Source organism: Danio rerio, chromosome 2, assembly GCF_052040795.2.
Source record: "Danio rerio strain M-AB ecotype USA chromosome 2, GRCz13ab, whole genome shotgun sequence".
Classification (NCBI taxonomy): Eukaryota; Metazoa; Chordata; class Actinopteri; order Cypriniformes; family Danionidae; genus Danio; species Danio rerio.
In genome coordinates, this window is record NC_141022.1 from 41,693,590 (window position 1) to 41,719,447 (window position 25,858).

The 25,858-nt window shown below is 35.3% G+C and overlaps 2 protein-coding genes across 4 annotated transcripts; one reads left to right on the forward strand and one right to left on the reverse strand.

Moving 5' to 3' along the window:
- Positions 1 to 251: 251 nt before the first annotated feature.
- nedd8l (NEDD8 ubiquitin like modifier, like) lies at positions 252 to 1,699 on the forward strand. Its single transcript, NM_001002557.1, is given in 4 exon segments — positions 252 to 383; positions 699 to 746; positions 829 to 911; positions 987 to 1,699. Coding segments are annotated over 4 exon segments (243 nt in total). The 5' UTR covers positions 252 to 365; the 3' UTR covers positions 1,081 to 1,699.
- On the reverse strand, positions 1,523 to 24,073 carry ap1g2 (adaptor related protein complex 1 subunit gamma 2). Of its 3 annotated transcripts, none has more exon segments than NM_001289858.1 (22): positions 1,523 to 2,188; positions 3,658 to 3,756; positions 4,427 to 4,578; positions 5,137 to 5,269; positions 5,345 to 5,489; positions 7,108 to 7,212; positions 7,295 to 7,422; positions 10,525 to 10,614; positions 10,733 to 10,855; positions 11,164 to 11,218; positions 13,473 to 13,613; positions 13,717 to 13,830; positions 15,014 to 15,069; positions 15,173 to 15,271; positions 15,360 to 15,440; positions 15,540 to 15,635; positions 15,720 to 15,796; positions 18,014 to 18,110; positions 18,235 to 18,376; positions 20,602 to 20,726; positions 20,891 to 21,099; positions 23,829 to 24,073. In NM_001289858.1, coding segments are annotated over 21 exon segments (2,385 nt in total). In that variant the 5' UTR covers positions 21,092 to 21,099; positions 23,829 to 24,073; the 3' UTR covers positions 1,523 to 2,062.
- Between the last annotated feature and the right edge of the window lie 1,785 nt (positions 24,074 to 25,858).

Below are 25,858 nucleotides of genomic sequence, written 5' to 3' on the forward strand. Positions count from 1 at the left end.
ACCTGGCAACTAGGAAATAACAGCGTTTACTTTCTAACTAAACCATTTTCTGGTTTACACTTCTGCATTATCATTAGTTATACATTTGAGCAATATACAATTCTTTAAATGATTTTGGCAGCATTTTATTTGACTTTCATTTATTTCAACGAGACGACCAAATGCGGAACCATAGATAGAGATGAACCAAACCACCCGGAGTTAATTTAAGCTACACGGGAAATAGGGCAGTTTTTTCCTCTCATTTCACCAGAAGGGTTTTAACCGGTACATTTGCGTTAGGTTTCATCAATTACTTCTGTTAAAATATTATTATAATATTAAACATCTCTTACCATCGTATTCGTTAAAATACATACCTCAAAATGTTGATTAAAGTTAAGGTAAGCGATATTTATCATAGCATTTACATGATCTGTCTCTAATATGTGAGTTTCATGATTAAGTTAGTTGTTTTCAGAAACAATTTTCAACCGTGGTTTTATTATAGTAAAAGCGTAGTAAAAATTTTGGGCGCATCGCAATAACCACATTTTACTACAAATTAAGATAGAAACCTTGGTTCATTTGCGTATGTGTGCATGAATTGTTGCGTATTTGATTCTTGCTGAATTTAACCGAGCATTCTCTGCATGTTTACTTTATTATGTAAGCCATTGAGATGCATAAGAAATAATCATTTTTATATCACGTCTCAGACACTCACAGGAAAAGAAATAGAAATTGACATCGAGCCTACAGACAAGGTAGGAATATTATGATGATAATATTTCTGTATTTTTGAAACTAAATGTGGAGGAAAACCACTGAAATCTTTTCCCAACCAAGGTGGAGAGAATCAAAGAGAGAGTGGAAGAAAAGGAGGGCATCCCGCCACAACAGCAGAGACTCATTTACAGCGGCAAACAGATGTAAGGTTGCAGCACAGCGTCATTTTGATGCTAAATATTAGCCATGATTCTGAAATGATCTCTGCTTTATTTCAGGAATGATGAGAAAACCGCTGCTGACTACAAAATCCAGGGAGGATCTGTCCTGCATTTAGTTCTGGCTCTCAGAGGAGGAGAAAACCTGCATTAGTCCTGCCAGTGTCTTTCCTCTAAATTTAATCAGTTAAGCTTGTAAATAGTAGAAATGTGTGTTATCATATCCATCGAAATCAACAGCAGAATCTCCAGAAGGCTGTGGTGCTCAGTGCCTCCAGTGGACACTTGGCTTTGCATAAACCATGTTATTGTCATCACAACTGCTCGGGATTGAGAGAGCATCATACAGATGCTTTCTAAACACTGTTTACAGTCTTAATGCGAGCTTATGCTCTAGCTTGACTCAGATTCTGCAGTATAAAGCTGTGCACTGAAACAACCCCTTTTATTCATGGTTTAGGAAACTCCTGTAAAAGAGCTTATAGAAGTTTGATTATTATTTCTATTTTAATCAGTAATTTTAACACACCTCCCTTATTCAGTTCTTGCGCATCTAAAAGAGACACAGATGTGTATCATCTTCCCAAAACAACACGTTATACCATATCTGTTTTATTGTATTATGTTTTGATGAAAGAGGAATAAACAATGGATATTTGTCATTTCACACACACACACAATGAGGTTGAGAAATATGTATAGGACATTTTAAGTATGTGAAATGGCAAGTTCACATTCACCGTCAATAAAAGGATACGATGTTGGTGCAGGAATGTCCTGAGGCTGAAGAGAATTAATAATTGACAAAGCAAAGATGCTGAGGAAAGGCTTGATACTAACAGTAAGGCAACTGGAGCTCAGGATATTTTCATTCCCAGACGATATCATTTATGGGGCTTCTCATATAGTTGTTTAGTGACAGTGCATAAAAGACCTCATCTAATGATGGTGTACATTAATTTGTTCACTCTTGTGTGGTAATAACGACAGCACATAAACCACACTTTTGTTCTAGACAATTCAAACCAAGGTAACACATCATAAAAATCTGTCGTATCAAATCTGTTCAGCGAGGTTGACAGGCAGCTGCCCATTTCCACAGATGACCGTTTAACGTCTGGATTCACATAGGTCTGTCACAAGACTCCGATTGATGGCTGACTGTTCCAAGACGGACTGGGAAAGGAGTCAATTTGTACTGTGTCCTGAAGCATTGTGCCCTGATCGGAGTAAGAGACTCGAACCCGCATTTTAAGGCTGACCTGTAGGGAAAAAAACAGTATTATGAAGTTAAGAGGAGTTTAAAGGAAATTATGTTTTTTATTATTCAGCCTCATGTCATGTCAAACCCTTCGTTACTCTTTAGAATATAAATTAAAATAAAACCTGAGAGCTTCCTCCTCATCCATAGACAGGAGTGGTTTCGAAAATATCCTCAGAACTGAGCATATGAGTCTGGGGTGTTTAAACTCGGTCTGTGAGGGTCGGTGTCCTGCATAGTTTAGCTCCAACTTCCTTCAACATACCTGACTGAAGCTCTTTAGTATTCCTAGAAAGAGCTTGATTAGCTGGTTTAGCTGTGTTTAATAGTGGTTGGAACTAAAATATGCAGGACACCGGCCCTCCAAGACCAAGTTTGGGCAGTTCTGCCTTAAGTGGTGTTCAATCGGAATGTTATCAGAACATGAAGAATATTTCTGTGAGCACATAAAACAAAAATAACAAATTTATTAACAGTTTCTGCTCTTTGTGTGTGTCACGCTTAGTTTTACTGCTCAGGAATCTACATGACCGCAAGTTATCTTCAGCCATGTTTGTGGACAAACGCAGAGCATAATGTAAACCAAGGGAAATCACAACAGAAAATAAACATTTTATACTAATAAATATTGAAAAACATCTCACAAACACTCTTAATGAAGTGGAGAGACATGTTTATACTTTAGAAACGCTCAAGTTTATTTGTAATGGACGGTATCAACGAGCTGCTGTAGGAAAACGGTTTAAGAAATAATTTATTACTAGAAGTCAGAATTATAAGCCCTCCTGAATTATTAGCCTCTCAGTTTATTTTTTCCCTCAATTTCTGTTTAACGGAGAGAAGATTTTTCCAACTTATTTCTAAACATAATAGTTTTAATAACTCATTTCTAATAACTGATTCATTTATTTTTGGCATGATGACAGTAAATAATATTTTACTAGATATTTTTCAAGACACTTCTATACAGCTCGACATTTAAAGCCTTAACTAGGTTAATTAAGGTTAACTAAGCAGGTTAGGGTAATTAGGCAACTTTTTGTATAACAATGGTTTGTTCTGTAGACTTTCGAAAAAAAAAATAGTTTAAAGGGACTAATAATTTTGTCTTTAAAATGGTGTTCAAAAAATGTAAAACTGCCTTTATTCTAGCCGAAATAAAACAAATAAGACTTTCTCCAGAAGGAAAAAACATTATCAGACATACTGTGAAAAATTCCCTGCCCTGTTAAACAGTAATTTGGGAAACATAAAAAAAGACTGACTTCACATATTCGTTGGAGCCATTGGTGTTTATGGAAGATAAGGAAACTCAAAATTCATCCAAAAATATGTACATTTGTTTTCTGAAAACGAACGCAAGTCTTGAGGTTCTGGAATGACCCGAGTAATTAACAATTTTCATTTTTGGATATAGTGTGCCTTTACTAAAAAAAAAATAAAAACAGAACTACAGCTGGAAGGACTTGCCTTGTTTGGGTTGTTGAGTAAAACAGTCTGTGTGACTTGACCAAGGCCATGTGCTGCAATCACATTCCCACTCGGAGCCTTCATTTGCAGCTGAACACTCTAGACAGGGAAAATAATAGGGTTAAAACAAGAGATTCTAAAAAAAATATATATATATTTTGTTCATATTAGTACTAAAGTAAAGAAAAAATGATTCACTAAGAAACAATTGTCAAATAAAAGCAATAAAAATAACATTTATGTAAAAAGACAAAAAAAAAAACACCAAACAGCAACCAAATGGATCAGGAGTTCAGTGATTTATTCATTCATTCATTTTCTTTTCAACTTAGTTCCTTTATTAATCTGGGGTCGCCACAGTGGAATGAACCGGCAACTTATCCAGCATATGTTTAACTAAGAGGATGCCCTTCCAGCTGCAACCCATCACTGGGAAACATCCATACACACTTATTCACACACATATCCACTACAGACATAATGGCTTACCCAATTCACCTATACAGCATGTCTTTGGACTTGTGGGGAGAACCGGAGCACCCGGCGGAAACCCACACGAAGAACAAGCAAACTCCACACAGAAATGTCAACTGACCCAGCCGAGGCTTGAACCAGCGACCTTCTTGCAGTGAGGCAATTGTGCTACCCACTGCGCCACCACAACACCCGAGTTCAGTGATTTATATGAATAAATACCGCTGCAAGCCGTTTATAATTTGTTCAAATGGTTGCTGAAAATGATAAGTTTAAAAATGGAGCATGTAGAGACCTTAGGTACAGCTGCTTGAAGAGTAAAGTTGCTGATGTCATTCTGAGTGGAGTTTGAGGCAATAAGAGTGACTGTGATGTCTGTGTCTGTCTGACTGTCACACTGGATCTTCAGGCTCACTCCATTCTTCTCATACACCGTCACAGCAGGAACTATATGCAAAAAAAAACACACATCAACAAAACTCCTCCACTGGCAGATTTGTACAACTTTTAGAACTTTTCAGAGGTTTGCGTTTTGATTTATTTAACCATTAATATTATTGTAATTTAAAATATTGTTGTTGTTTTTTTTTTTAAAAAGTCATTTATTCCTGTGAGTAAAGATAAATCTCCACCAGCCATTATTCCAGTCTTCAGTGTCATATGATCCTTCAGAAATTACCTCAATTTGCTGAGAAGGTTATAAACGGAGTCAGCTCTAAGTTGGTGGGACTTGAGCTCTAAGTAGGATGTTCAAATCTGGAGTTTTTATTTATTTAATGTCTTGTACACGAGTCTTATTTTGTGCTTTATGAATGTCTACACCTACTACGATTTTGAGTTGTCAAGGCCATTTCAAAGATCTTCTAAACACCTTGCTGAGAACCATTAATTTATTGACTCATTTCTTTATAAAAAGGCAGTCAGACCCCAAACTTATCAGAGGTTACTTTGGAAATATGTGAAACAGGTGTAGAAATGGTGAATTATGCAGGAGCATGTTCTCACCTGGCGTGGGCTCCAGTCCTCCCAGCAGGTCCAGAAGATCGGCACTAGAGGTAGTTGTTGCAGTGCTGGTTGGGGCAGAGCTAGGCTGCACTGGTGTGTCCGTCCCACCCAAGAGATCCAGAAGATCACACACCTTAAACAGAAGTGTAAATTATGTAAATTTCTATTTTTTCTTATGATTTACTGTAAGTTATCCTATAATAATGACCTGGTTTGCTGGCCCTGAGAGCAAAACGGGCTCAACAGGTTTGGTTTTGGCTGGCTCAGGCTCTTTAATCTCTCCTGATGAGTCTCCATTAGTGTGGCCTGGTGAGTTTTTCTCCATCAAAGGCATTCTCTCCAACACCGCAGCTCTGAGAACAATAACGTTAATTGCTCACAAATGATCGGCTTGATGATCATCTGCACAATTCTAGCATGATCTCAGGGTGTTAGGTGCAATTAATAGGCTATTAATGCGCCAGTTCATTTTTTTCCATTCACTTGTTTCAAACCCATTTGAGTCCTTTTTTTCTCATTTGTAACAAATATAGTTGAAGTCAATTTTATTAGAGCTCTTGTGAAATTTTTAATAAAAAAAAAAAAAAAAACATTTTAAAAGGTCAATATCATTAGCCCCCTTAAGCAATATATTTTTTAGATAGTCTACAGAACAATCCACTGTTATACAATGAATTACCCTCACTTGCCTGGTTAACCAAATTAAGCCTTTAAATGGCACTTTAAGCTGTTTAATTAAAAGCATACACCAGATCATTATTTAACAATGGTTTATTTAAATAAATCTATAGAAATAGAAAATCTGAATTTGATATTAAATATTTAAATGTGTCTCTTTTTTATGTTAAACACAAAAGTTATTTTGAAAAATGTTGATAAGCATCAACCTTTGACATTTATAGTCAGAAAAAACATACACTACCTGACAAAAGTCTTGTCACCTATCTAAGTTTTAGAAACTACAATAACTTGACTTTTAAATTATCATTTGGTGTCAAAGTGGCTTATATGAAAGGCAAAGGCCTCTAGATTACGCTTATTTTACCAAAATAAAATATGATCATGCCTTTATTTTTAATTATTTAATTAGAACAGTAAGGTCTGACTTTGTTTAGACAAAAGTCTGGTCACTTAACAGAAATAATGTATAGTATAGAATATAAAGTCACAGTGGAAAAATAATTAATAGTGTATGACTCCCATGAGGTGTAGGACTGCATACATACATCTCTGCAATGACACAAATAACTTACTAATAAAGTCATCTGAAATGGCAAAAAAAAAAGCATTCTAGCAGGACTCCCAGAGTTCATCAAGATTCTTTGGATTCATCTTCTGCCTTCTCCTTCATCTTACCCCATACATGCCTAATAACATTCATATCTGGTGACTGTGCTGGCCAATCCTAGAGTACCTTGACCTTCTTTGCTTTCAGGAACTTTGATGTGGAGGCTAAAGTATGAGAAGGAGCGCTATCCTGCTGAAGAATTTGCCTTTTTCTGTGGTTTGTAATGTAATGGGCAGCACAAATGTCTTAATACTTCAGGCTGTTGATGTTGCCATCTCTGCAGATCTCTTGCACAGCCCCATACTGAATGTAACCTCAAGCCAGGATTTTTCCTTCACCAAACTTGACTGATTTCTGTGAGAATCTTGGGTGCATGCGGGCTCCAATATGTCTTCTGCAGTATTTGTGATTATTAAGATGCAGTTTAACAGATGACAATCTGAAAAATCGGCCTTTCTGTCACTTTTCCAAATGATCAACTAGAAGTCAAGTTGGTAATTATTGCTCTTATATCTGGGATCGATGACCAGACCTGTCAGGTAGTGCATTCTGTGTGTTGATGTCTAAATTTTAAAACGCATTCAACAGAAGGAAGAGAGTTTTGAAACAAGTGGAAGGTGTATACTGATAACTGAACTTTCATTTTTGGCTGAACATTCTCCTTTAAAAAAACATGGTTGTACCTCATGTGGTCATATTTCTTGAAAAGTGCATTATATTCCACCGCTCTCTGCTGAAGCTCCAGGTCAATACAGCTGCCGTAAATACTGACAATACTTCTAATACGGCTAAAACAGAGGAAAAATCAGATAAACATCAAGAATGTATAGTATATTCGTGTGAGGAATTCATAGCAGTTATAAGCCATACTCGACATTGTCTGTGATGCGAGTGCTCAGCTTCATGGTCGCAGTGAGTGCGAAGCCTCTGGTTGCTGGAGCCGACATGTGAGACTGTAGAACGGTTTCCAAGGCATCCAGGACGTCATCCTCTGTAACCTAGCGACAGAAAAGGCCCCAAAACTCAATTTAGTCACTCGTTACATAACAAATACTGTGATGATTATGATGATGGCCATAAGATTTCAGCACTGATGTTAATCTGTAATATACAGTTGAAGACAAAATTATTAGCCCTCCTGTGAAACATTATTTCTTTTTCAAAAATATCTGATAAATATAAGTAATATTTAATAAAGCGAGGAGTTTCTTCGAAGTTTTTCTAACTATATTTTCCTTCTGACATAATGTAATCTATTTTTTATTTAATGCCACGTCAGCAACCAAGACTATTTTGATGGCAAGAACAAATAAAAATCAATAATAAATATATATATTTAAAACAGCAAACAAATAAATACATAAATAGGATGTTTAGTGTTAATGCATGATAAAAATTAAAAAATTTATCCTGGTGTCACTTTTTAAAAATGTCTTTAAAAGTTCAAGACACCCTGGAGTACTTTTTAAAAATTTGAACAGATTTGTGTGTGTTGAGCAACAGTTCAGACAACGTCAGCACCTGTCAGCTTTAATAATGGGAGAACTGGATAATTTTGAGCTTTTAATTTCACCTTCCAGGTTTAAAATCACTTTTGAGGGGCAAGATCAAAGTTGGTGACGTTGCGCGAATCTGCTAGTGGAGTGATGACGCAACGGTTTCTCATTGTTATTCATAACTGTGTTTTCTTATCCTATGAGAAGACCCTGCTGCTTAATAATTCATGAGAGCATGTGCTTTCCAAGCTGTGAGACCCAATGACTGGGTGAGACCGCGTCCGTGCATGGCACGGGTTGTATGTGTTTGTTTCCATGATCCATGGGGTTTGTTGCAGGTTTTTCCCCGCAATACTGTCAGGGCCACAGATACAGCAAAGCTGTTGGTTTGCGCAAGCATTTTTGTCAGGATAGCTGTATGAGAACTGAAGAATGGTGGACTTTTAATCAGTTGAGTTTGTTCCCATCCAGACACATTGTCTATATCTGAGCTGTTGTGTTTACCTATGTTTAAAATCCTCTGGATTACTGGCAGGGCTAATAAAAAAGATAAGGCAAGAGACCTGCTGCACTGCTATCCATTGTGTCTGCATTCAAACATGGGGATTGAGAAGGAGAGAAGTCCTCCTCATTATAATTTTAATATAAACACGATTATCTTTATAATGATATAACAAATTGCAGTTACGTGTATAAGGAATTACGAATAACATATGTAGCAGGACATTAAATTACTGTTTAATTAAATCATGGGTCTCCTCATGGTTTAAGTCTCATTTTGTTAGCCAACTGACAACAGTTGTTTGCTTCCCTCTTTCTCCCCCTGCTCTGCCGGCCACACCCACTCCTCCCTCTGCTCACAGAGCACAGAGGTACACTGTGGGGGATTTCATGAGAGTTCATTTATAAAAAAGAGCCTTCTGGAATCATTAAACGCAGGACAGTCCAGTAAAGTGTATTTTACTGTAAGAGGAGTTGAGCAGTACAAATATTGAGTGGAGTCTTTAAGCAAAAAGCCATGGATTAATCCAATAGGTGTCCAATATGACATCTGGTAAAAATCACTTGACCAAATCTAGGCTTAACTTGTCTTAAAACTCTTAAAACTCAAAAACTGTGATTTCAGGTTGCATTTCAAACAGTTTATTATTTTCCAATGCATCCCACTCCTTTTGCCAATTATTCATTCATTCATTTTCTCGTCGGCTTAGTCCCTTTATTAATCTGGGGTCGCCATAGCTGTATGAACCGTTAACTTATCCAGCAAATTTTTACGCAGCGGATGCCCTTCCAGCCGCAACCCATCTCCAGGAAACATCCACACACACACTCATACATTACGGACAATTAAGCCTACCCAATTCACCTGTACCGCATGTCTTTGGACTGTGGGGGAAACCGGAGCACCCGGAGGAAACCCACGCGAACGCTGGAAGAACATGCAAACTTCACACAGAAACGTCAACTGAGCTGAGGCTCGAACAAGCGACCCAGCGACCTTCTTGCTGTGAGGCGACAGCACTACCTACTGCACCACTGCTTCGCCTCTTGCCAACTATCTAAAATGTAAACGTTGACAAAAGGTCACATCTCTAAATGAGGAATTTGGCATTTGTTTCTTCTGAAGAAAATCCTTTTCCTCTTGGATAGGCTGAATTACTTTGTTTTTTATGTAAAAACTGTTGAGGGTAAATATGATTAGCCTTCTTAAAGCAACACTCCACTTTTTGTGTGGAAACAGGCTCATTTTACAAGTCCCCTAAAGATAAAGAGCTGAGTTCTAACATGTTTTAATTCACTCAGTTGATCTTCGGGTCTGGTACTTTTAGCTTAGCTCAGCTTAGCATAAATCAATAAATCAAATAAGACCTCAGCATCCCATTTATAAATAAATAAATAAATGCATTTTTGATGGGCCACAGAACAAACCATGGTTGTGCTAAAACTTGTCTAGTAAATAATCACCCCAGATTAGCATTTAACTTGTATTTTAAGCCAAATTATGAACAGTCATTATGGCAAAGACAAAAGAAATTAGTTATTAGCAACAAATTTTTAAAACCATTATATCTAAAAATCTGTTCCTCTCTCCATTAAACAGCAATTGAGAAATATTTTTTAAAACTTGTAAATTTCACAGGAAGGCTAATAATTTTGTTTCAAGAGTTCCCACTTAGATATGCTTGGCATTTATAGCAGGTTTGGCATGCTGTCTCGGGAGAGAACCCTGAGCTCTGAGATATTTGAGCCCAGGGCTCCCGCCCGGTCTAGAAGCATATCAGGGGACCCAAGATCAGGTAGGTCTCGATTGCTCCCCCTTTAGAAGGGGAGAAAAAGGAGGAGATGGGGTGGAAGGGGGGATTCTTCTAAAAAGAAGATATTAAGCTAGGATCATTCTGATTGGATTATTACTGATTACGGATGAGTGGCCAGCAGTGCACAATCATATCACGTGCTCCTCTCGAAATTAGTTTGTGAAACTTCACTTAAAATACAAGGTAAAGATAGCACAAAACTTATGGAAAGATAGCACAGTACTTGACAACTGACAAGTTATTTATTTTGTCAGGCTCAAAATCTCATTTGGGGTTTATTTTGGTTTACCTGCACAGGCTCGATCTCCTCACACTCGCCCTTCAGCAGCAAATCTCCATACTCTCCTATACACCAGCATGCAACTTGGACCAAGGATTGCTATATAGAGGGAATATCTATTACACACAAGCACTTACAAAAATTCAATATGAACAGGATAAAACTGTACACACAGGTCAAGTTCATTCAACAAAATAACTGAAATGCATATGTTTACCTGTGAAATATCTTTTACAAGTGCTCTGTAGAGCTTGTGAACGGTGTAACAGTGGAGTTCAGATGCTGTAGTGATAAGTTGGATCAGATTGGGCACAGTTTCATCTCTTACATCACCTCCAGCCTGAAAGAGATATTTAAATATCGATATCTAAACACGACAGTTAAAACCTGATACTGAATGGACATTTCATCCAATAAAAAAACAGCAATAACAGATTCACCCATGTCATTTCAACTCAGTGTTGTTTTCTTAAAAAAATTAATGGATAATGAGCTATTGAAGACATTTTGCAATTTATAAAACATATGGAAGCTCATTTTTGAGTCAGAAAATAACAATTCATGATTGCAACATACAGTTTATTTATAATGGGATGAATTTTTGTTTTATTTTAGGAGGTATTGGTAGTGCAGCTTGGGTTTTTTTACCGTGGTGAGCACATGCAGGATGGTATCAATGTGCCAGCGCTTAGAAGGGGAATACCTGAACGAAACACAAAGACAAAGTGCTGTTGAGTGCCTGTGACTCGCCACATGTATACAAGTAGACAAGCGAACACTAAAACCAACAACAACACAAATGGCAGTACATCAGGATTGCTCCATATGACATGATTTAGAATAGATCCAATGATTGGTGAGCAGAGAAGTCACTGTGCTGAGTAAATCTGGATCTCATGAATGTTAATCAGCCCACACTGACATTCCTAGCTAATTCTTAATTAATAATTACTATTAATATCAAACTTTATTCTTGCTTTTCTGGATTTTATTAGTCTTGTATAGATTTTTAGGTGAGTTGTACAGCTTTGTTTACACTTATTATGATGTCCTACATATTTTTGATCAATAAAAATTTTTTTTTCTTTTTTTTTAATACTGTATTTCCCTGAAAAAGGACATTTTCACATTATTTTCTATGATATTTTTTATTCTGGAGAAATTCCTATTTCAACAGGAATAAATCCTTTTTAAGGTTAAAATAATTGATCCTTTTAAGATCTTTTTCAATTGGCTACCAATAAATGAACTTGTCAAATTAACCAGGTTAAGCCTTTAAATTGCACTTTAAGCTTGAATACTCGTATTTAGCAAAATAACTAGTTATATTAGGAGACAAAAGAAATTAATTAATTAAACTATTATGTTTAAAAATGTTAAAAATGGCGATGCAGTGGCGCAGTGGGTAGTGCTGTCGCCTCACAGCAAGAAGGTTGCTGGGTCGCTGGTTCGAGCCTCTGCTCAGTTGGCGTTTCTGTGTGGAGTTTGCATGTTCTCCCTGCGTTCCATGGGTTTCCTCCGAGTGCTCCAGTTTCCCCCACAGTCCAAAGACATGCGGTACAGGTGAATTGGGTAGGCTAAATTGTCCGTAGTGTATCAGTGTGTGTGTGTGTGTGTGTGAGGATGTTTCCCAGAGATGGGTTGGGGATGGAAGGGCAAACGTGCTGGATAAGTTGGCGGTTCATTCTGCTGTGGCGACTAAGCCAACAAGAATATGAATAAATGAATGAATGAATGTTTTCAAAATGTATTGATTATTTATTAAACATCACTTGGAAAATGTTTTTAAAAACAGAATTCAAATTTCACAGAAGCGCGAATAATTTTGGTTTCAAATGTATGAAGCCAGTTTGCTATGATTTTTATTTTTTGTATATGGTTTTCAGAGATCAGAGTTTGGAGAGGAATGTATATTTGTGATTGGGGAAAAGGTTATATGTATATCTATCACTATCCATTTGACTTGTGCATTTTTTTTCTTTTCGTCTATTCTCTATTATAAAATATAAATAAAAAAAATCAATAATTGTATTAATTAAGCTGTTTTGACTGTTTCACTCTGTGTTAACATTTGTCAATGTTTCATTAAGATAAAAAAAATTGAGATCAGGTGGTATACAAGAAAGCTGGTTTAACTTACTTACTTCCTTTCTTCCTTCTGCTTGATAAAGGGTATAACTAAAAAAAGTTTATAATAATAACGTTTGTACACAGCTGTAAAATGTGACATACAGTGGAAATCTGTTGTTATGAAGTTCACAAATATTTTAGATTTTATTTCCTGGTTAGAAGCAACCAGCAGGGGCATTTTTAATAATTACTTCTCAAAAACACACATACAGAAAAAAGATATCAACATCAGTCAAAAAAAGTAAAAAAATATAAATTTGAAAACCTGATATTGTGCATCCTTATTATATTAATAAAGGTCAAACTAAAAAGGTAAACAACAATTAAATGAGGTGAAGACCTTTTTATTTCGGAAGTATTTAAGTTTTTATTATATAAATCCCTTTTTTGAGGATTTTTTGATTGTTGTTGAAATCACAAGCAATGTATTTAAAAGAAAATGTCTTGTTGCCAAAAATTACAATAATTTAACTAAAAAAAAACTGTACAAATAAACATTACTTTTGAACAGGATTTAATTGAGAATTTATGAAATATAGTAACAAACACACATTTAAAGCTCAGAGGTGAACTAAACCATAAATATTATGATCATAAATACTAAATCATAAATGAATAATATTATTATGTTCAGAGTGTAAATTGATATGGCTACTTGCATACTCTGAAAGTTACCTCTGTTTTTTTAGGCTTACATTTCCCTAAACTTATCTAAGTCACATAACCTGCTTTCTGGAATACCTCCCCCAGCCCAAACACAACTTAACAAGGCTGAGCCCCACAAACATATAATGCAGAAAATATGAAATGTAAAAATCCAATGATACCTTTCAGCAGCGTTAAAAATGCCAGAAGCAGTTTGAGATCGCAGTTCTACAGGACAGGATGAAAGAAAAATGAGGAGCTCCTTCATCATTGAGCGAATGTTTACAGGTGACACGAGGGCAAGTGACAGTTCCAGAGCACGACTACAGAGGAAAAAAAAGAGCAGAATGTATTGCTTCAATAATACCTCTATTGGTATACGTCTGTATTTTCAGTGCATTTTCATTTTATTATCCCATCCAGTACCGCTTAACTGAGGTGTCCTGATCTTTCAGACAGTCAACAATGGTGCCTCTGTGGCGCTGCACTGCATTGTGGTCCGTCTGCACTATCTTCTGGAGTGATGTCATTGATATGTAGCTGTAATAAACAAGAGGAGACAGAAAATGAGTGTATTAGTGTAAGTTTCATACTAAAATTACTGTAAAAATCCAAATAATTCTGTTTTTTAATAGTTTCAAACTTAAATAAATCTACCAAAAACCTAAAAAAAAGACACAGACTAAAACTAATTTGAGATGATATTTATTTACCATAATATTTGGGCTCTGTAAGAGTTTCCAATTTTTAAAAAGGAAATCTCTTGTGGTCAATAAAAATGCAATTATTTGCAAATATAGCAATATTGTGTATATTATGTTATGTTGGCTTTACAAACAAAGCTTGATCTTTACCTCAGACAGTATTTAAACAGTATCTTCTGTCATAGTTTTCAAGTTTCAACCCCCAAATGAAACAGATGATCAATAAATAACAACAGAAAATGCTACAGACTATCCTTGAGAGTGTCAAAACATTTATTTACCCAACATCCTTCCAGTTAACGACTTCTATTTTTTAATTATTGCTTAAATTTCTAAAACATTTTAACAATGAATTTTAGCCCCGTGAAAGTATAGCTGGATTTTCAGCCTCAAAATTGCAGTGATCAGCACTATCTGAAATCATGCTGATACACGGATTTTTGCTCAAGATATTTTTCTGATTATCATTTATGTTGAAAAGTGATGCTGCTCAGTATTTTTGACAGGACTTTTTAATGCAACATTAAGATGCAGCATTTGATGCACCATATTCTTCTTTGTGAATTCAATCTTTGCTTAAAAATTTGTACTTTTTTTTTTTAATTAGTAATTAAGTACTAACCCATCTCTCAAGGATTTTGGGAGTCCAATTTGTTCTTAAAATAAAAAAAGAAACATTTTAAAATAATTTTGTAGATTTAAACCAAATAATGTCGCAAGATTTGAGAAAAGCCAACACAAAATCAGTCTATAAAGCCCAAAAACTAAAAGAATAAAAATGTCCCTACAAAAACCTTGAGAGATTAATATCTGTAAAAATAACTGTACCGATAATATTTTCAGTGGTGTAGTAGGCTACTCAAACAGGAAAAACTGGCTAACCCCCTGACATCCTCTGCATAGCACATTCTGATTACAATCAGATCACAGCAAACAAACGCATATGAGATTAAAAAAAATATACAATGGAATAAATGAATAAGATTTACAAGCGCAATGAAAAAAAGAAAGAATCTTACCGAATATTCCTGTCATTATTTAATAGAAACCTCCCCAGAATATTAACAGCCAGCACCTTAAAACAGAAATTACATCCATTTAATGTCTTTAAATAATCAACAAATGTCACAACACTACATAAAACTGTATATTATGTTAGATATAAAATCATGACACACCCTAAGCCCACTCTCTGAGTTGATGTCCATGATAGTCAGAACGGTTTCATACAGCACAGCACTGCCTGCAGTCTTACTGCTGTCTGTATTTGTAGCCACCTGTCAATCATCATCAACATCAGGCATTATAAGCTGTGTATTCAATATCCATAATGGCGTCACACAGCAAATGTTTGTTCAATTGTACCTGTGCCAACAAGTCATTCATGGCATCACTGGCAGAGTCATTATTGTGACCCAGAATCCTTAGCAATCTAAGAATGCGCACCTGTGGGACAGAAAGAGACCAATCCCAATAGCTTAATATACATACAGTATGTTTGAGCATAATAAAGTGTGATATTGAGCTTGACTGTAGATGACAGACCTGCAGAAAGGGGTCACTGATACCAGCAACATTGTGTTCTGGAGAGTAACTGGACGTCACAAGACCTTTCATAATCGTAACCAGCTCAGGAACAGCCTTGCAGAAACAGAAGGAAAAGCCATAAGTCGTCTGTATGAATGAGAATAGCTAAAGTAAACATTTTTGAGTAAATTAACTTACCTTGCGGAACTTATCTAGAGTTTCAGCATTTCGCTCGCACAATTCGGTGATGAGAACTACAGCTCCGTGTAGAACCCCTGCGCACAAAGTTAATCAGACAGTTATAAAATACTCAAACATTATTATTAAGCTCCCTCATTAAAAAAAACACACTCAAGGAGAGACAGTGTGATGAAAATGACATTTGTATCTTGTTTTTTTTGTGTGTTTGGTATGTTTTCAGTACAGCAGGAAGAATACTAAAAGACAAAATTTTGATCTTTTTTATTAATCACTTATTAAACAAACTTTGCCCTTAAACAAATTCAGATATAAATAAAATTTTTCTTCAAAATAACAAAATCTATCACAGTTAATGCTGTAAAATACACACACTGGCCACTTTATTAGGTATTCCAACTGCTTGTTAACTCAAATTTCTTATCAGCCAATCACATGGCAGCAACTCAATGCATTTAGACATGTAGACATGGTCAAGACGATCTGCTGCAGTTTAAACTGAGCATCAGAAATGGGGAAGAAAGGTAAAGGTGAAGAAAGGTGACTGAATGGCTGGTCCGAGTATTTCAGAAGCTGCTGATCTACTGGGATTTTCACGCACAACCATCTCTGGGTTTACAGAGAATGGTCTCAAAAGGTCCATATACACACAATTTGTTTTTATATTAAATAATTTACAATCCAATAAAATAAATCATGTAAATATGTAAATTGCACAAGGTAGCTTTAACGCAGATTTACTGTTACAAATTAAAGCATTTACAAGACAATTGTATTTAAACAGTTAAAAATATAATGAACACATAAGCTAATATAGTGCAAATAATTATCTTCTCTAGAGTATATTTCTTTAGCAAAGTATTAAGCTGTGGACACCATTTAAGTGTTTAAGAAATGCGAGATGTTCATTCATGTTTATTTGGTGCTATAATTAGTAGTATAAAAGAAAGAAATAATCAAGTTCACTTGTACTGCTGCATTGCCTATTGCAAAACAGCAAACTCTACAGTTTACACCATAGTGCACAAGTGTCAAATCCAGTTCCTGGTCTCTACTATATTTTTATTCACTTCATTATTATCACCACTTTTATTCACATATAAACAGACAGAAAAATTGAAAGAAGGACCTTTCAAACAAACCCTGGAGTGGTTCTTTTGTGGCGATAACGTGAACCAACACAAATGCAAAAAGTAGTTTGCTTCTTTGGACTAAACCAGTTGTCCTTAGAATAAAAAGACTTAGAAACTGACTTTTGCACAGGCTGTATTTTTTTGTTACACATTTATACGATTTGCTTGAAACAGACAAAAATACTTTGTACATAATATAAACTTGAAGAGTTTTACAAACTCACCATGGTTATACCAAAGACTTATTCACTCATAAATGGATTAAAAGATTGATCTTGGGATTTAGAATTAACAGCCTGAGTCCTTACAAAAGTTTCAGGTTGACTTCTGGACAAGCTGTATTTGCCTGTTACACGTTAATACCAAGACATAATTTTAGACACACTTTATTTTGATGGTCCTTTTGTTGAATTTAAGTTACATTGCATCTACATGCCAACTAATTCTCATTAGATTGGAAGTAGACTTTTAGGTTGGGGTAAGGGTAAGTTGACATGTACTTGCAAAGTTTCTTAGGGTACGTTCACACTGCAGGCAAATGTGGCCTGAATCTGATTTTTTGCCCTCATGTGACTCAGGTAATGACAATGTGAACAGGTGAACAGCCCGAACTGCATTGAATCTGATCTTTTCACTTCAGATTTGTGCCACTTTCATATATAGTCTTAAATCAGACAAAGATCTGATGTTCTGCAATGCGACCGCAGTGTGAACGGTTATGTCGGATTTTTATGTGACTTTTACATAATCTTTGAGCGACATGCGTCATCATTCTGTGCTGCAAACTTCATCTACTTCTCAGCAGCACAGTAGAATGGCACACAGGGCAATTACTTTACCACAGAAAGTTGGTTGTTCATTTTGAAAAAGATTTTGAAGGCAAAATAACTGGTGCCTGTTAACTAATCTGGTTAACGATTGAGGCATGGGTTGATCGCAAAGCCGAATAGCGTCGTGGGTGTTGCAGATAGGAGATCTTTGGTCAAAGGAAGGGGAACTTTCTCTGAGAGAAAAAGGGCAGGTGCTTAAGCACCCAAACCCCCCTTCTGCACGTGTCTGATGTTTATAAACAAAGTAAAATTAAGTGTTACCATATTTTTTTCTTAAAACATCCAAAACACTTTGTACATAATATAAACTTGCACAATTTATCAAACTCACCATGGTTCTTCTCAGACAGCAGAGACCTTGCTGAAGGAGTAAACAGCTCTGCAAGCTCTGGGACCTTTCTTATTATGTGGACGGCACACAGCGTGGCCTAAATCATTACCAACACCGTACAGAAACAAAACATCATTTAGCAAGACTGTGTTAGTGTGGATGCTGACATGACTTCAGCTACACTTAGACATGTTGACTAACACCAAATGTCATGAACTGACCTTTTTCTTGATGTAAGAAGTAGAGGCCCTGAGGAGCCGCTCGATCTCTGGCGCCAGGTCTCGACACATCTCTGATGAACCCATGCAGGCCAAAGTGCAGAGAGCCAGAGACTGGACATACTGACTGCTGTGGGAAAGGTCACTGCAACACCAGCAGAGTGATGGATTTTATTATATTGACAAACACAATAAAAACTAACTATAAATAAACTGCTTAAATTAAAATGTAATTAAAAAAATGAAAAAAATATTTAATATTTGAATAATTGCTTTAATATGAATTAGTTAGAATTTAAAAATATTTCCATTTAATGAATTAAAAATGTTGTAAGAGGAAAAAATAGTTCAGAAGTGAGTAAACTTTTATGATGGCTTGTGAAATACTGATCAAAAAAATTCAAGTAGTTTTAAAAGGAAAAAGATGGTAGGTCCCGATGTTTTGGTTGTTTGTTAGGTATTGCAATGCAGTTTCTAGGGTATCTGAGGGGTTATTATGGTGTTCTGATGGTTGTGAGAGTGTTGCTTTGGGGTAACCTAGACATTCAGGGGTTGCTAGCATGGTGCTGTGCCATTGCTAGAGTGTTCTGGGTGCTTGAAAGGAGGTTGCTAGAATCAGGGTTCCCATTCTAGGCCAAATGTCAAATTGTTTGCATTATTTTGTGTTATCATGTCTCAACTGTTCGAGAAATTGTGCTAAAACTCAAAGCCAAAAGCTGAACTGCCATATTAAATTCAAGTGGGTTGGTTATCCTTAAAATTATTTCATAACATTAATATAGCATTGATTAATACATCAAATAATGATTCTTTTACACCAATCTAAAGTTTACATGACTAAGTACTGGTTGCAGAGGCAAATAATAATAATAATAATAATAATAATAATAATAATAAAAAACATTCACAGTATTTAGTTCACAACTTAATTAGCTATATTTCCAATTCTGTCATTGACCATATACTTAATATGGGCTACACTTTAAAAAATAAATATTTTTAAACTAATAACAAAACACAATTGTAAAGAAATCTGTGTTTTTGAAACAAATGAAGACACCAAAAGTCAATCAACGATTTTAATTATATAACCTGACATGTTTACTGCTCCAAAATATCAAAAACTCTTTCAAAAAATAAAACTGGTTGTTTTCAAAGAAGAAAAAGGTTTTGTTTTTTTACCCAGACATTTGAAAAGAATATATTTTAGAGCAGTGAGCACAATACCATGATAGTGTGAAACTGTGATATTTTTCTCCAAGGTTATCATACCGTCAGAATCTTATACCGGCCCCTGTCTAATATAATGTTGAATACAATGCAGGAGACAACCTGATAATGACAAATGTTTCATTTTACCAAATTGTCTAATAATGTTGTCAATGACAAATGACAAGAATTATGAATAAATACATTCTGATGCAATCACTTTCCTGTGAACAACTAGGACACATTTTAAGTTCAAATCCACCATTTCTAGTCTATACAAAATGTTTAGCATTTTAACCAACAGTAAATCTACACATAGGCCTAACATCATTATTGTTGTTTTATCATATAACAATACTAATAGCCTCCTCATATTAACCTTTATTTTGCATCTACAGAATCATGTGAAAATCGTAAGCTTGATGTTAATTAAAATATATTGTGATTCTCATTTCACCAGAATCGTGCAGCCCTACCCCTGACATTCTGTAACCTGGATAAAATAAATAACATAATATTCCCTGACTCACAAAACCTTTCCATGACATTCCAGAAATTCCATGACCAGCAAAAACCCTGTAGGCTGTTTCTATGGTATGCCAGAAGATTAATAAGCAATTTAGAGTTACTAAAGTAATCTGTGTTTGCTTGGAATCCAGTAGAGTGCTAAAAAACACTTGATAAGGTATTCAAAATGTAGTTGCTAGACTAATTGATGTGGTAACTTAAGCAGTTTCTATGGTAATCTGGGTAGTTGATAGAAGATTGCTAGGATGTTATGAGTGGATGCTAGCATGTTGCTAAGTGGTTCCTAAGTCATTGCTAAGGGTTTCTTAGGATGTTGGTATGTGGTTAATAAAGTGTTATGGATTGTTAGCATGAGGTTGCTACGGTGTTCAGGCTGATTATTATGGGGTTAGCAGGGTAATCTTGTGGTTGCTTATATTTTGTCATGTGGTTGCTGAAGTGCTCTGAGTGTTCTTGTTATACCAAGTGTTCTCAGTGCAATAGGGTTAGCATGCTGTTAGTGGGTTGCAATGAGTTTTCTAGAAATGGCCAGGATGGTTTCTGGAGTGTTCTTATGGAGTTGCTAATATTTTGATTGTGTCAAACACACACAAAAAAAGCAAACAGCATAAAATATACAAGTTTTTTCTTTACTTCTTGATTGAGTTGGTGATCAGTAAGCTGGCGTCTTGCTTCTCATCCAGGAGCATCATTGCTCCCAGGTAACCAATCCTCTTCTCGCTGTACCTGGGACTCGCAATCAGACGTACACACTCCATCTGCAGAGGAAAGAACTACAGTTTTTAACAAGAAACATACTGTAGGTGAAAACATAATATAATGTAATAAGAGACACATAAGGTGTAAAGATCCTTAAGTAGACACAAGACCTAATTTTTCATCAATCCAGCAATGGCACACACATGTGGAGACTGAGAGTTACCTGGCCGAAGTGTGCAGGGTAGCCCAGCATGTGCACATACAGTAGTTTTGCCAGACTGTGCGAACGCTCCCCGTTGTCAGTCTGACGAAACTGTGCCCGGATTTCTGCACACTCTTTTTGGATGATGCCCCTTTCTTCACCTTGCGTCCGGGCACTTCGGATGACCCGGATCATTTCCTGTAAACGCACTGACGGAGTCATGACTTGATCTGTAATCAGAGATTTCGAGAGAGAGGCTTTTCATAGAAACTGAAAGAGGACCCAGAACATTCACAGCACAAAACAAGGACATTAAACTCGGGAGATTATTAGTACTTGATTCAACTAAAAATATAATGTATTTTTAAAACTAATTGCAACTCTCTGTGTCTAACATGCTTTCATTTTACACTGAAAAAATTATTAGGGAATTTTAGGGAAATAAATTAAACTCTTTATTATTGTTAATTTATATGAAACAAAATATGGCTCTGAGTTTTGATGGAAGTCACCCTATATTGCACCTACTAATCAATAGAGCAAAATGTATACATGTACTCAGCAAGATTTTAAGTTAATAATTTTGTAATTGGAGAACTACAGATTAAAACAGTAAGACTTTATAACATTCTCTTTATTTATTTATTTATTTATTTTTTACATCAGTACAAATTATAACTTTTACATTTGTATACATTTTTTTTTCTTTTAAGCAAGAAGTTGTAACATCATGTTAAAGTTATATGTAAAAGAGAACAAAACAAAACAAAAACAGAGAAAAAAAGGGGGGGGGGGGGTGTGAGAGAATTTGAGGTGTTTTACTAGGGTAGGGTTCAATCACTACTCTCTTGTTAAAATACTCAATAAATGGATTCCATATTACATAGAAATTCTTGATTTTAAGAAAGTTTGAGCTTCTGAAGTTGCAGGCAGGCCATGAATTTTTTTATCAACGTAGAGCAGCGGGGAGGATCTTTTCATTTTCAATTCAGTAAAATCAATCCACGCGACCAAACGGTTATAAATCTTACCACTGTACTTTGATTTTTAGATCGTTCTGCATCATGACTGACAACAAATATAGCTAAAATAGGCCCGGAATATATTTTTTCCCAGTACTTCTGATATTAACTGAAAAACCAAAATCCAATAATTTACAATTTTAGCACAACTGCCAAACATGCGATGCCGGAGTTTGACTGCATCTGTCACACAGTGGGTCTACATAGGGGAACAACTTGAGGAGATTTAATGTAGGCAAGTGGATTCTTAAATTATATTAAACCATGCCTGATACACACAGAACTAGAATGAACTTATTTTTGTGCTTCCTGCCTTAGCCAGATTTTAATTTCTGCTCCGAGATCCTTTTCCTTTGACAGGTTGAGATGCTCTAATGAGTCATCACATTTTAATTGAGTCAATTTATTATGGATTTATTATGTGAACTTTGCATGTTCTCCCCATGGTCACGTGAGTTTCCTCTGAGTGCTCTGGTTTCCCCCACAAGTGGTATAGGTGAACTGGGTAAGCTAAATTATCTTTAGTGTATGTGTGTGAAGGGGTTTGTGTGGATTTTTCCCAGAGATGGGTTGCAGCTGGAAGGGCATTCGCTGGGGAAAACATATGCTGGATAAATTGGCGGTTCATTCTGCTGTGGCGACCCCAGATTAATAAAGCGACTAAGCCAAAAAGAAAATGAATAAATGAATTAAATTCCACATTTCAGAAATGGATTCTGTAGAAACAAAGTTTCTACTAGGGAGGTTGGTGGTTCAGTAGGAAATTATATAAAATTATTTTGGGCAAAACGGTGAGCTTGTAGATTTTTAAAACAGTAAAACATTTTCTGTATTTGAAATAAGTCTGTTGAACTCACCAGGAGTGCATGTATTTAATAAAAGTATGATAAAAAAGGTAAAATAAAAAAGACGTTTAACACATACAATTAACTATATTTTTATGTAGATTTGAAATTTAAAAAAAAAACCTAGATATCAATGTATGTATATGTATAGCGGGTTGTTGAAATATTACGTTGCTGCTTAATATTTTTGTGGACACTGCATTTTTATGATTTTTTAAATACTGTTTAAAAAACAGCTTTTTATAACATAAAAATGTCATAAAGGTCAATTAATCACATTATAAGTGTAATTTTTAACCTTTTGATTAGTTTTACTGGATACTCATACATTGGAAAAAAAAAATTCCAAGTACATCCTCGAATTGATAATTTTTTCATTAAATACACACAAAATTACCTTCAAAATACACTCCTTTCATTTTCCCATAGCAAAACTTACAGTTGGAAGATGCAAGAAACCTGTAAACCTCCTTTTAATTCCAAGAAATGTCTAATTTGACTGCACCATTCCATAAAACAGTTTTAAGGGCCCAGGATAGTTGTTAAATTAGTCGTGCCTGTCACCTTTGCCTCTTTTTTGTCGGTGGGATTCAAACATACACCTGCCTTCACTTCAGATCTTCCCACACTCGCTACATTCATTCCCGCATGCGCACCGCGGCCTTCACGCTCCTATAAAACGCATTCCCACATCTCATTATCGTTTTGACATCTAACACAACCATCTTCATATATTATTTACAGCGCAGTCCATGTGTTCAGTTATAGTCGACCATCTTTAAACACGATCGCTGGGAGTGTATCAAAAACAGATGCACATAAATGCTAACAAAAACGTCAACAGTCAAGTATAAGAGTCGAATCATCCAAAACTGCGACCAGTTATTATCGCTAACGTAACATGTCGCTCCTGTTGTTTGCATGAGATAAACAAATATTGTGGTTAAATAAATCTAGCTGACACTAAATTTGGGTGTTACTTATGCTACTTTTCGAAAGCAAAATTCAAGTTTGAGCTCGTCCTGAGTGTTGTCAACCTGTGTTTGTATCCGCGGATGTTTGGAGCATCGGATCCCGGGCTCATCGTCTTACCTTTGGCCGCGCAGTAATTCCTCTCGCCGAAGCCCGTCGGCTGCTCAAAGCCTAATTCATCCGCTCCTCCTCTTCTGTTTTCACCGTACGATGTTACAGACGAGATGCTTTACTGTACGAGTAACTTTAGGCTGTAAGAGCATTTACGAATGTGTGCATAAGGCTCATAGTACAGCGCAACTTCCGCCATCCGGGTGTGCCATTCATTCCCGTCCAGCAGCTCTGGAGCTGGAAAAACACTTGTGTGCAGTGTGTGTGTGTATTTAAAGGACCCTCGCACTATTTACTGATGCTTCGTCTGTTTCCAAACGTGAAAATATTCGATAAATGTGGCAAAGAATGCGATTAATTTCAACTGTTCATTACATAAAACAACTAACGTTAGCCTAGCTATCAATGTTTATGTAATTACTGCTTTTATTAGTAGGCTAGTAAATAATTCAGGAGAAGGAACTGTATAAGGGTATACAGGTAGTTCGTGGGTTACATTTACTGTATAATTATGATATTTATGAATCTACAGACTCTTTTTTTTTTTCAAAACAACTTATAAAAATGGGCTAAAGCACTTCTTCTAATATAGCTATCGCTTCATGTTTGTTGTTACCTTTATGAAACCATACAGCCACAAAAGAGGATCGAATAAGTTTCATCACTGCCATGCAAAAGTATGCTGTCAGTTTACTGTTCTCCAAAAATACTACAATATTGTGTACTAAGTTCAAAATAACCTACATCTATCAGGATAGGGTATCCACATTGAAATGATGTCAAGTGTAATTTCTTTTAATTGAGATATATAGATCTCATGAAAGCTGAATAAATAAGCTTTCCAATGATACGGTTGTTAGGATTGGGAAAATTCTGGCTGATACAAAAGAAATATAAAAAAAAAATGGGAAAAATCACATTTAAAATTGTCCAAATAAGTTCTTAACAATCCTTATTAAAATTGTAGTTTTTATGTATATACAGTAGGAACATGATATTAACTTAATATTATAAAAATAAAAATCAATAATAAGAAAAAAATGTCAGACTCACTGTGAAAATTTCCTTGCTGTTAAACCTTTAACTGTCACACCAAGAAAAAAGCAAGAGAACATTTTTTGATTGCATTTCTTAACTTCTAATGTCGCTAGTTAACACAATCAATTTTTTTTTTCTCAACACGTCCCATAATTTCTAAAATATCAGCCTCTACCAAATGGTTGAGATGTCAGTTTATGGTAAAAGTACCAGAATTAATAAATATACAATAAAATAAGAAAATATGTAGTGTAAGACCAATTTAATTAAAAAACATAACCAAAATAAAACTTTCTTGAATACTAAATCATAGCCATAAGCCATAAAATATTTCAGACTTGTCTGTTTTTTTTTTCTTTTTTACAATAAAATCAAAATCAAGGGAATTAATGCAACAGGATTTTGTTTGTTTGATTTTTTTTTGTAAACCAGCAATGCTGTGTAGTGTGATTCATTATTAGAATGATATCTTTCAAACAATATAAATCACCATTTGGGAAATATTTAAAAACAGGAAGAAAAAAAATAAATCAAAGGGGGGCTAATCATTCTGACTTTAACTGTATGCAAATGTTCATGTTTTGCATATAAAAATGTCTTACATGTACATATTTGCAACATATATTTCAAAATATTGCAAAAATATCCATTAGATCATTAAAATTACAAATATAAATAAAAACATCCAGTGCCCAGCATAATTGAGAACACTCCATTTTGAAAATGAATATTTCTATGCATTTCTCAGTGAATATAGAGTGTATTTTGGTAAATTTAAACTAAACAGATTTATTAAACAGATATATTTATTAAAATAATATTTTAATCACCAAACATAATTAGAAATGGAAAGATAAAACAATTAAATTCAAGCAAAATATTGCAAAAAAAAAAAAAAAAAAAACTACAAAATTTTAACTAACGTTTTTTTTACTTTTTGCTTTTCTTGATTTTTCCTCTTTTTAAAATTTGTATGCAATACTTTTCTATGAGATCAATTT

What these genes read in the sequence shown, in the direction of transcription:
- ap1g2 (XM_087238469.1), bottom strand. Translation starts at nt 23,804, where the DNA reads ATGCTCCAAACATCCGCGGATACAAACACAG. An exon ending in ATTTTTAACGCTGCTGAAAG is followed by an intron (nt 11,219 to 13,472) that starts GTATCATTGGAT and finishes TGTTTCGTTCAG; the next exon opens with GTATTCCCCTTCTAAGCGCT. An exon ending in TACTCAACAACCCAAACAAG is followed by an intron (nt 2,189 to 3,657) that starts GCAAGTCCTTCC and finishes TTTTCCCTACAG; the next exon opens with GTCAGCCTTAAAATGCGGGT.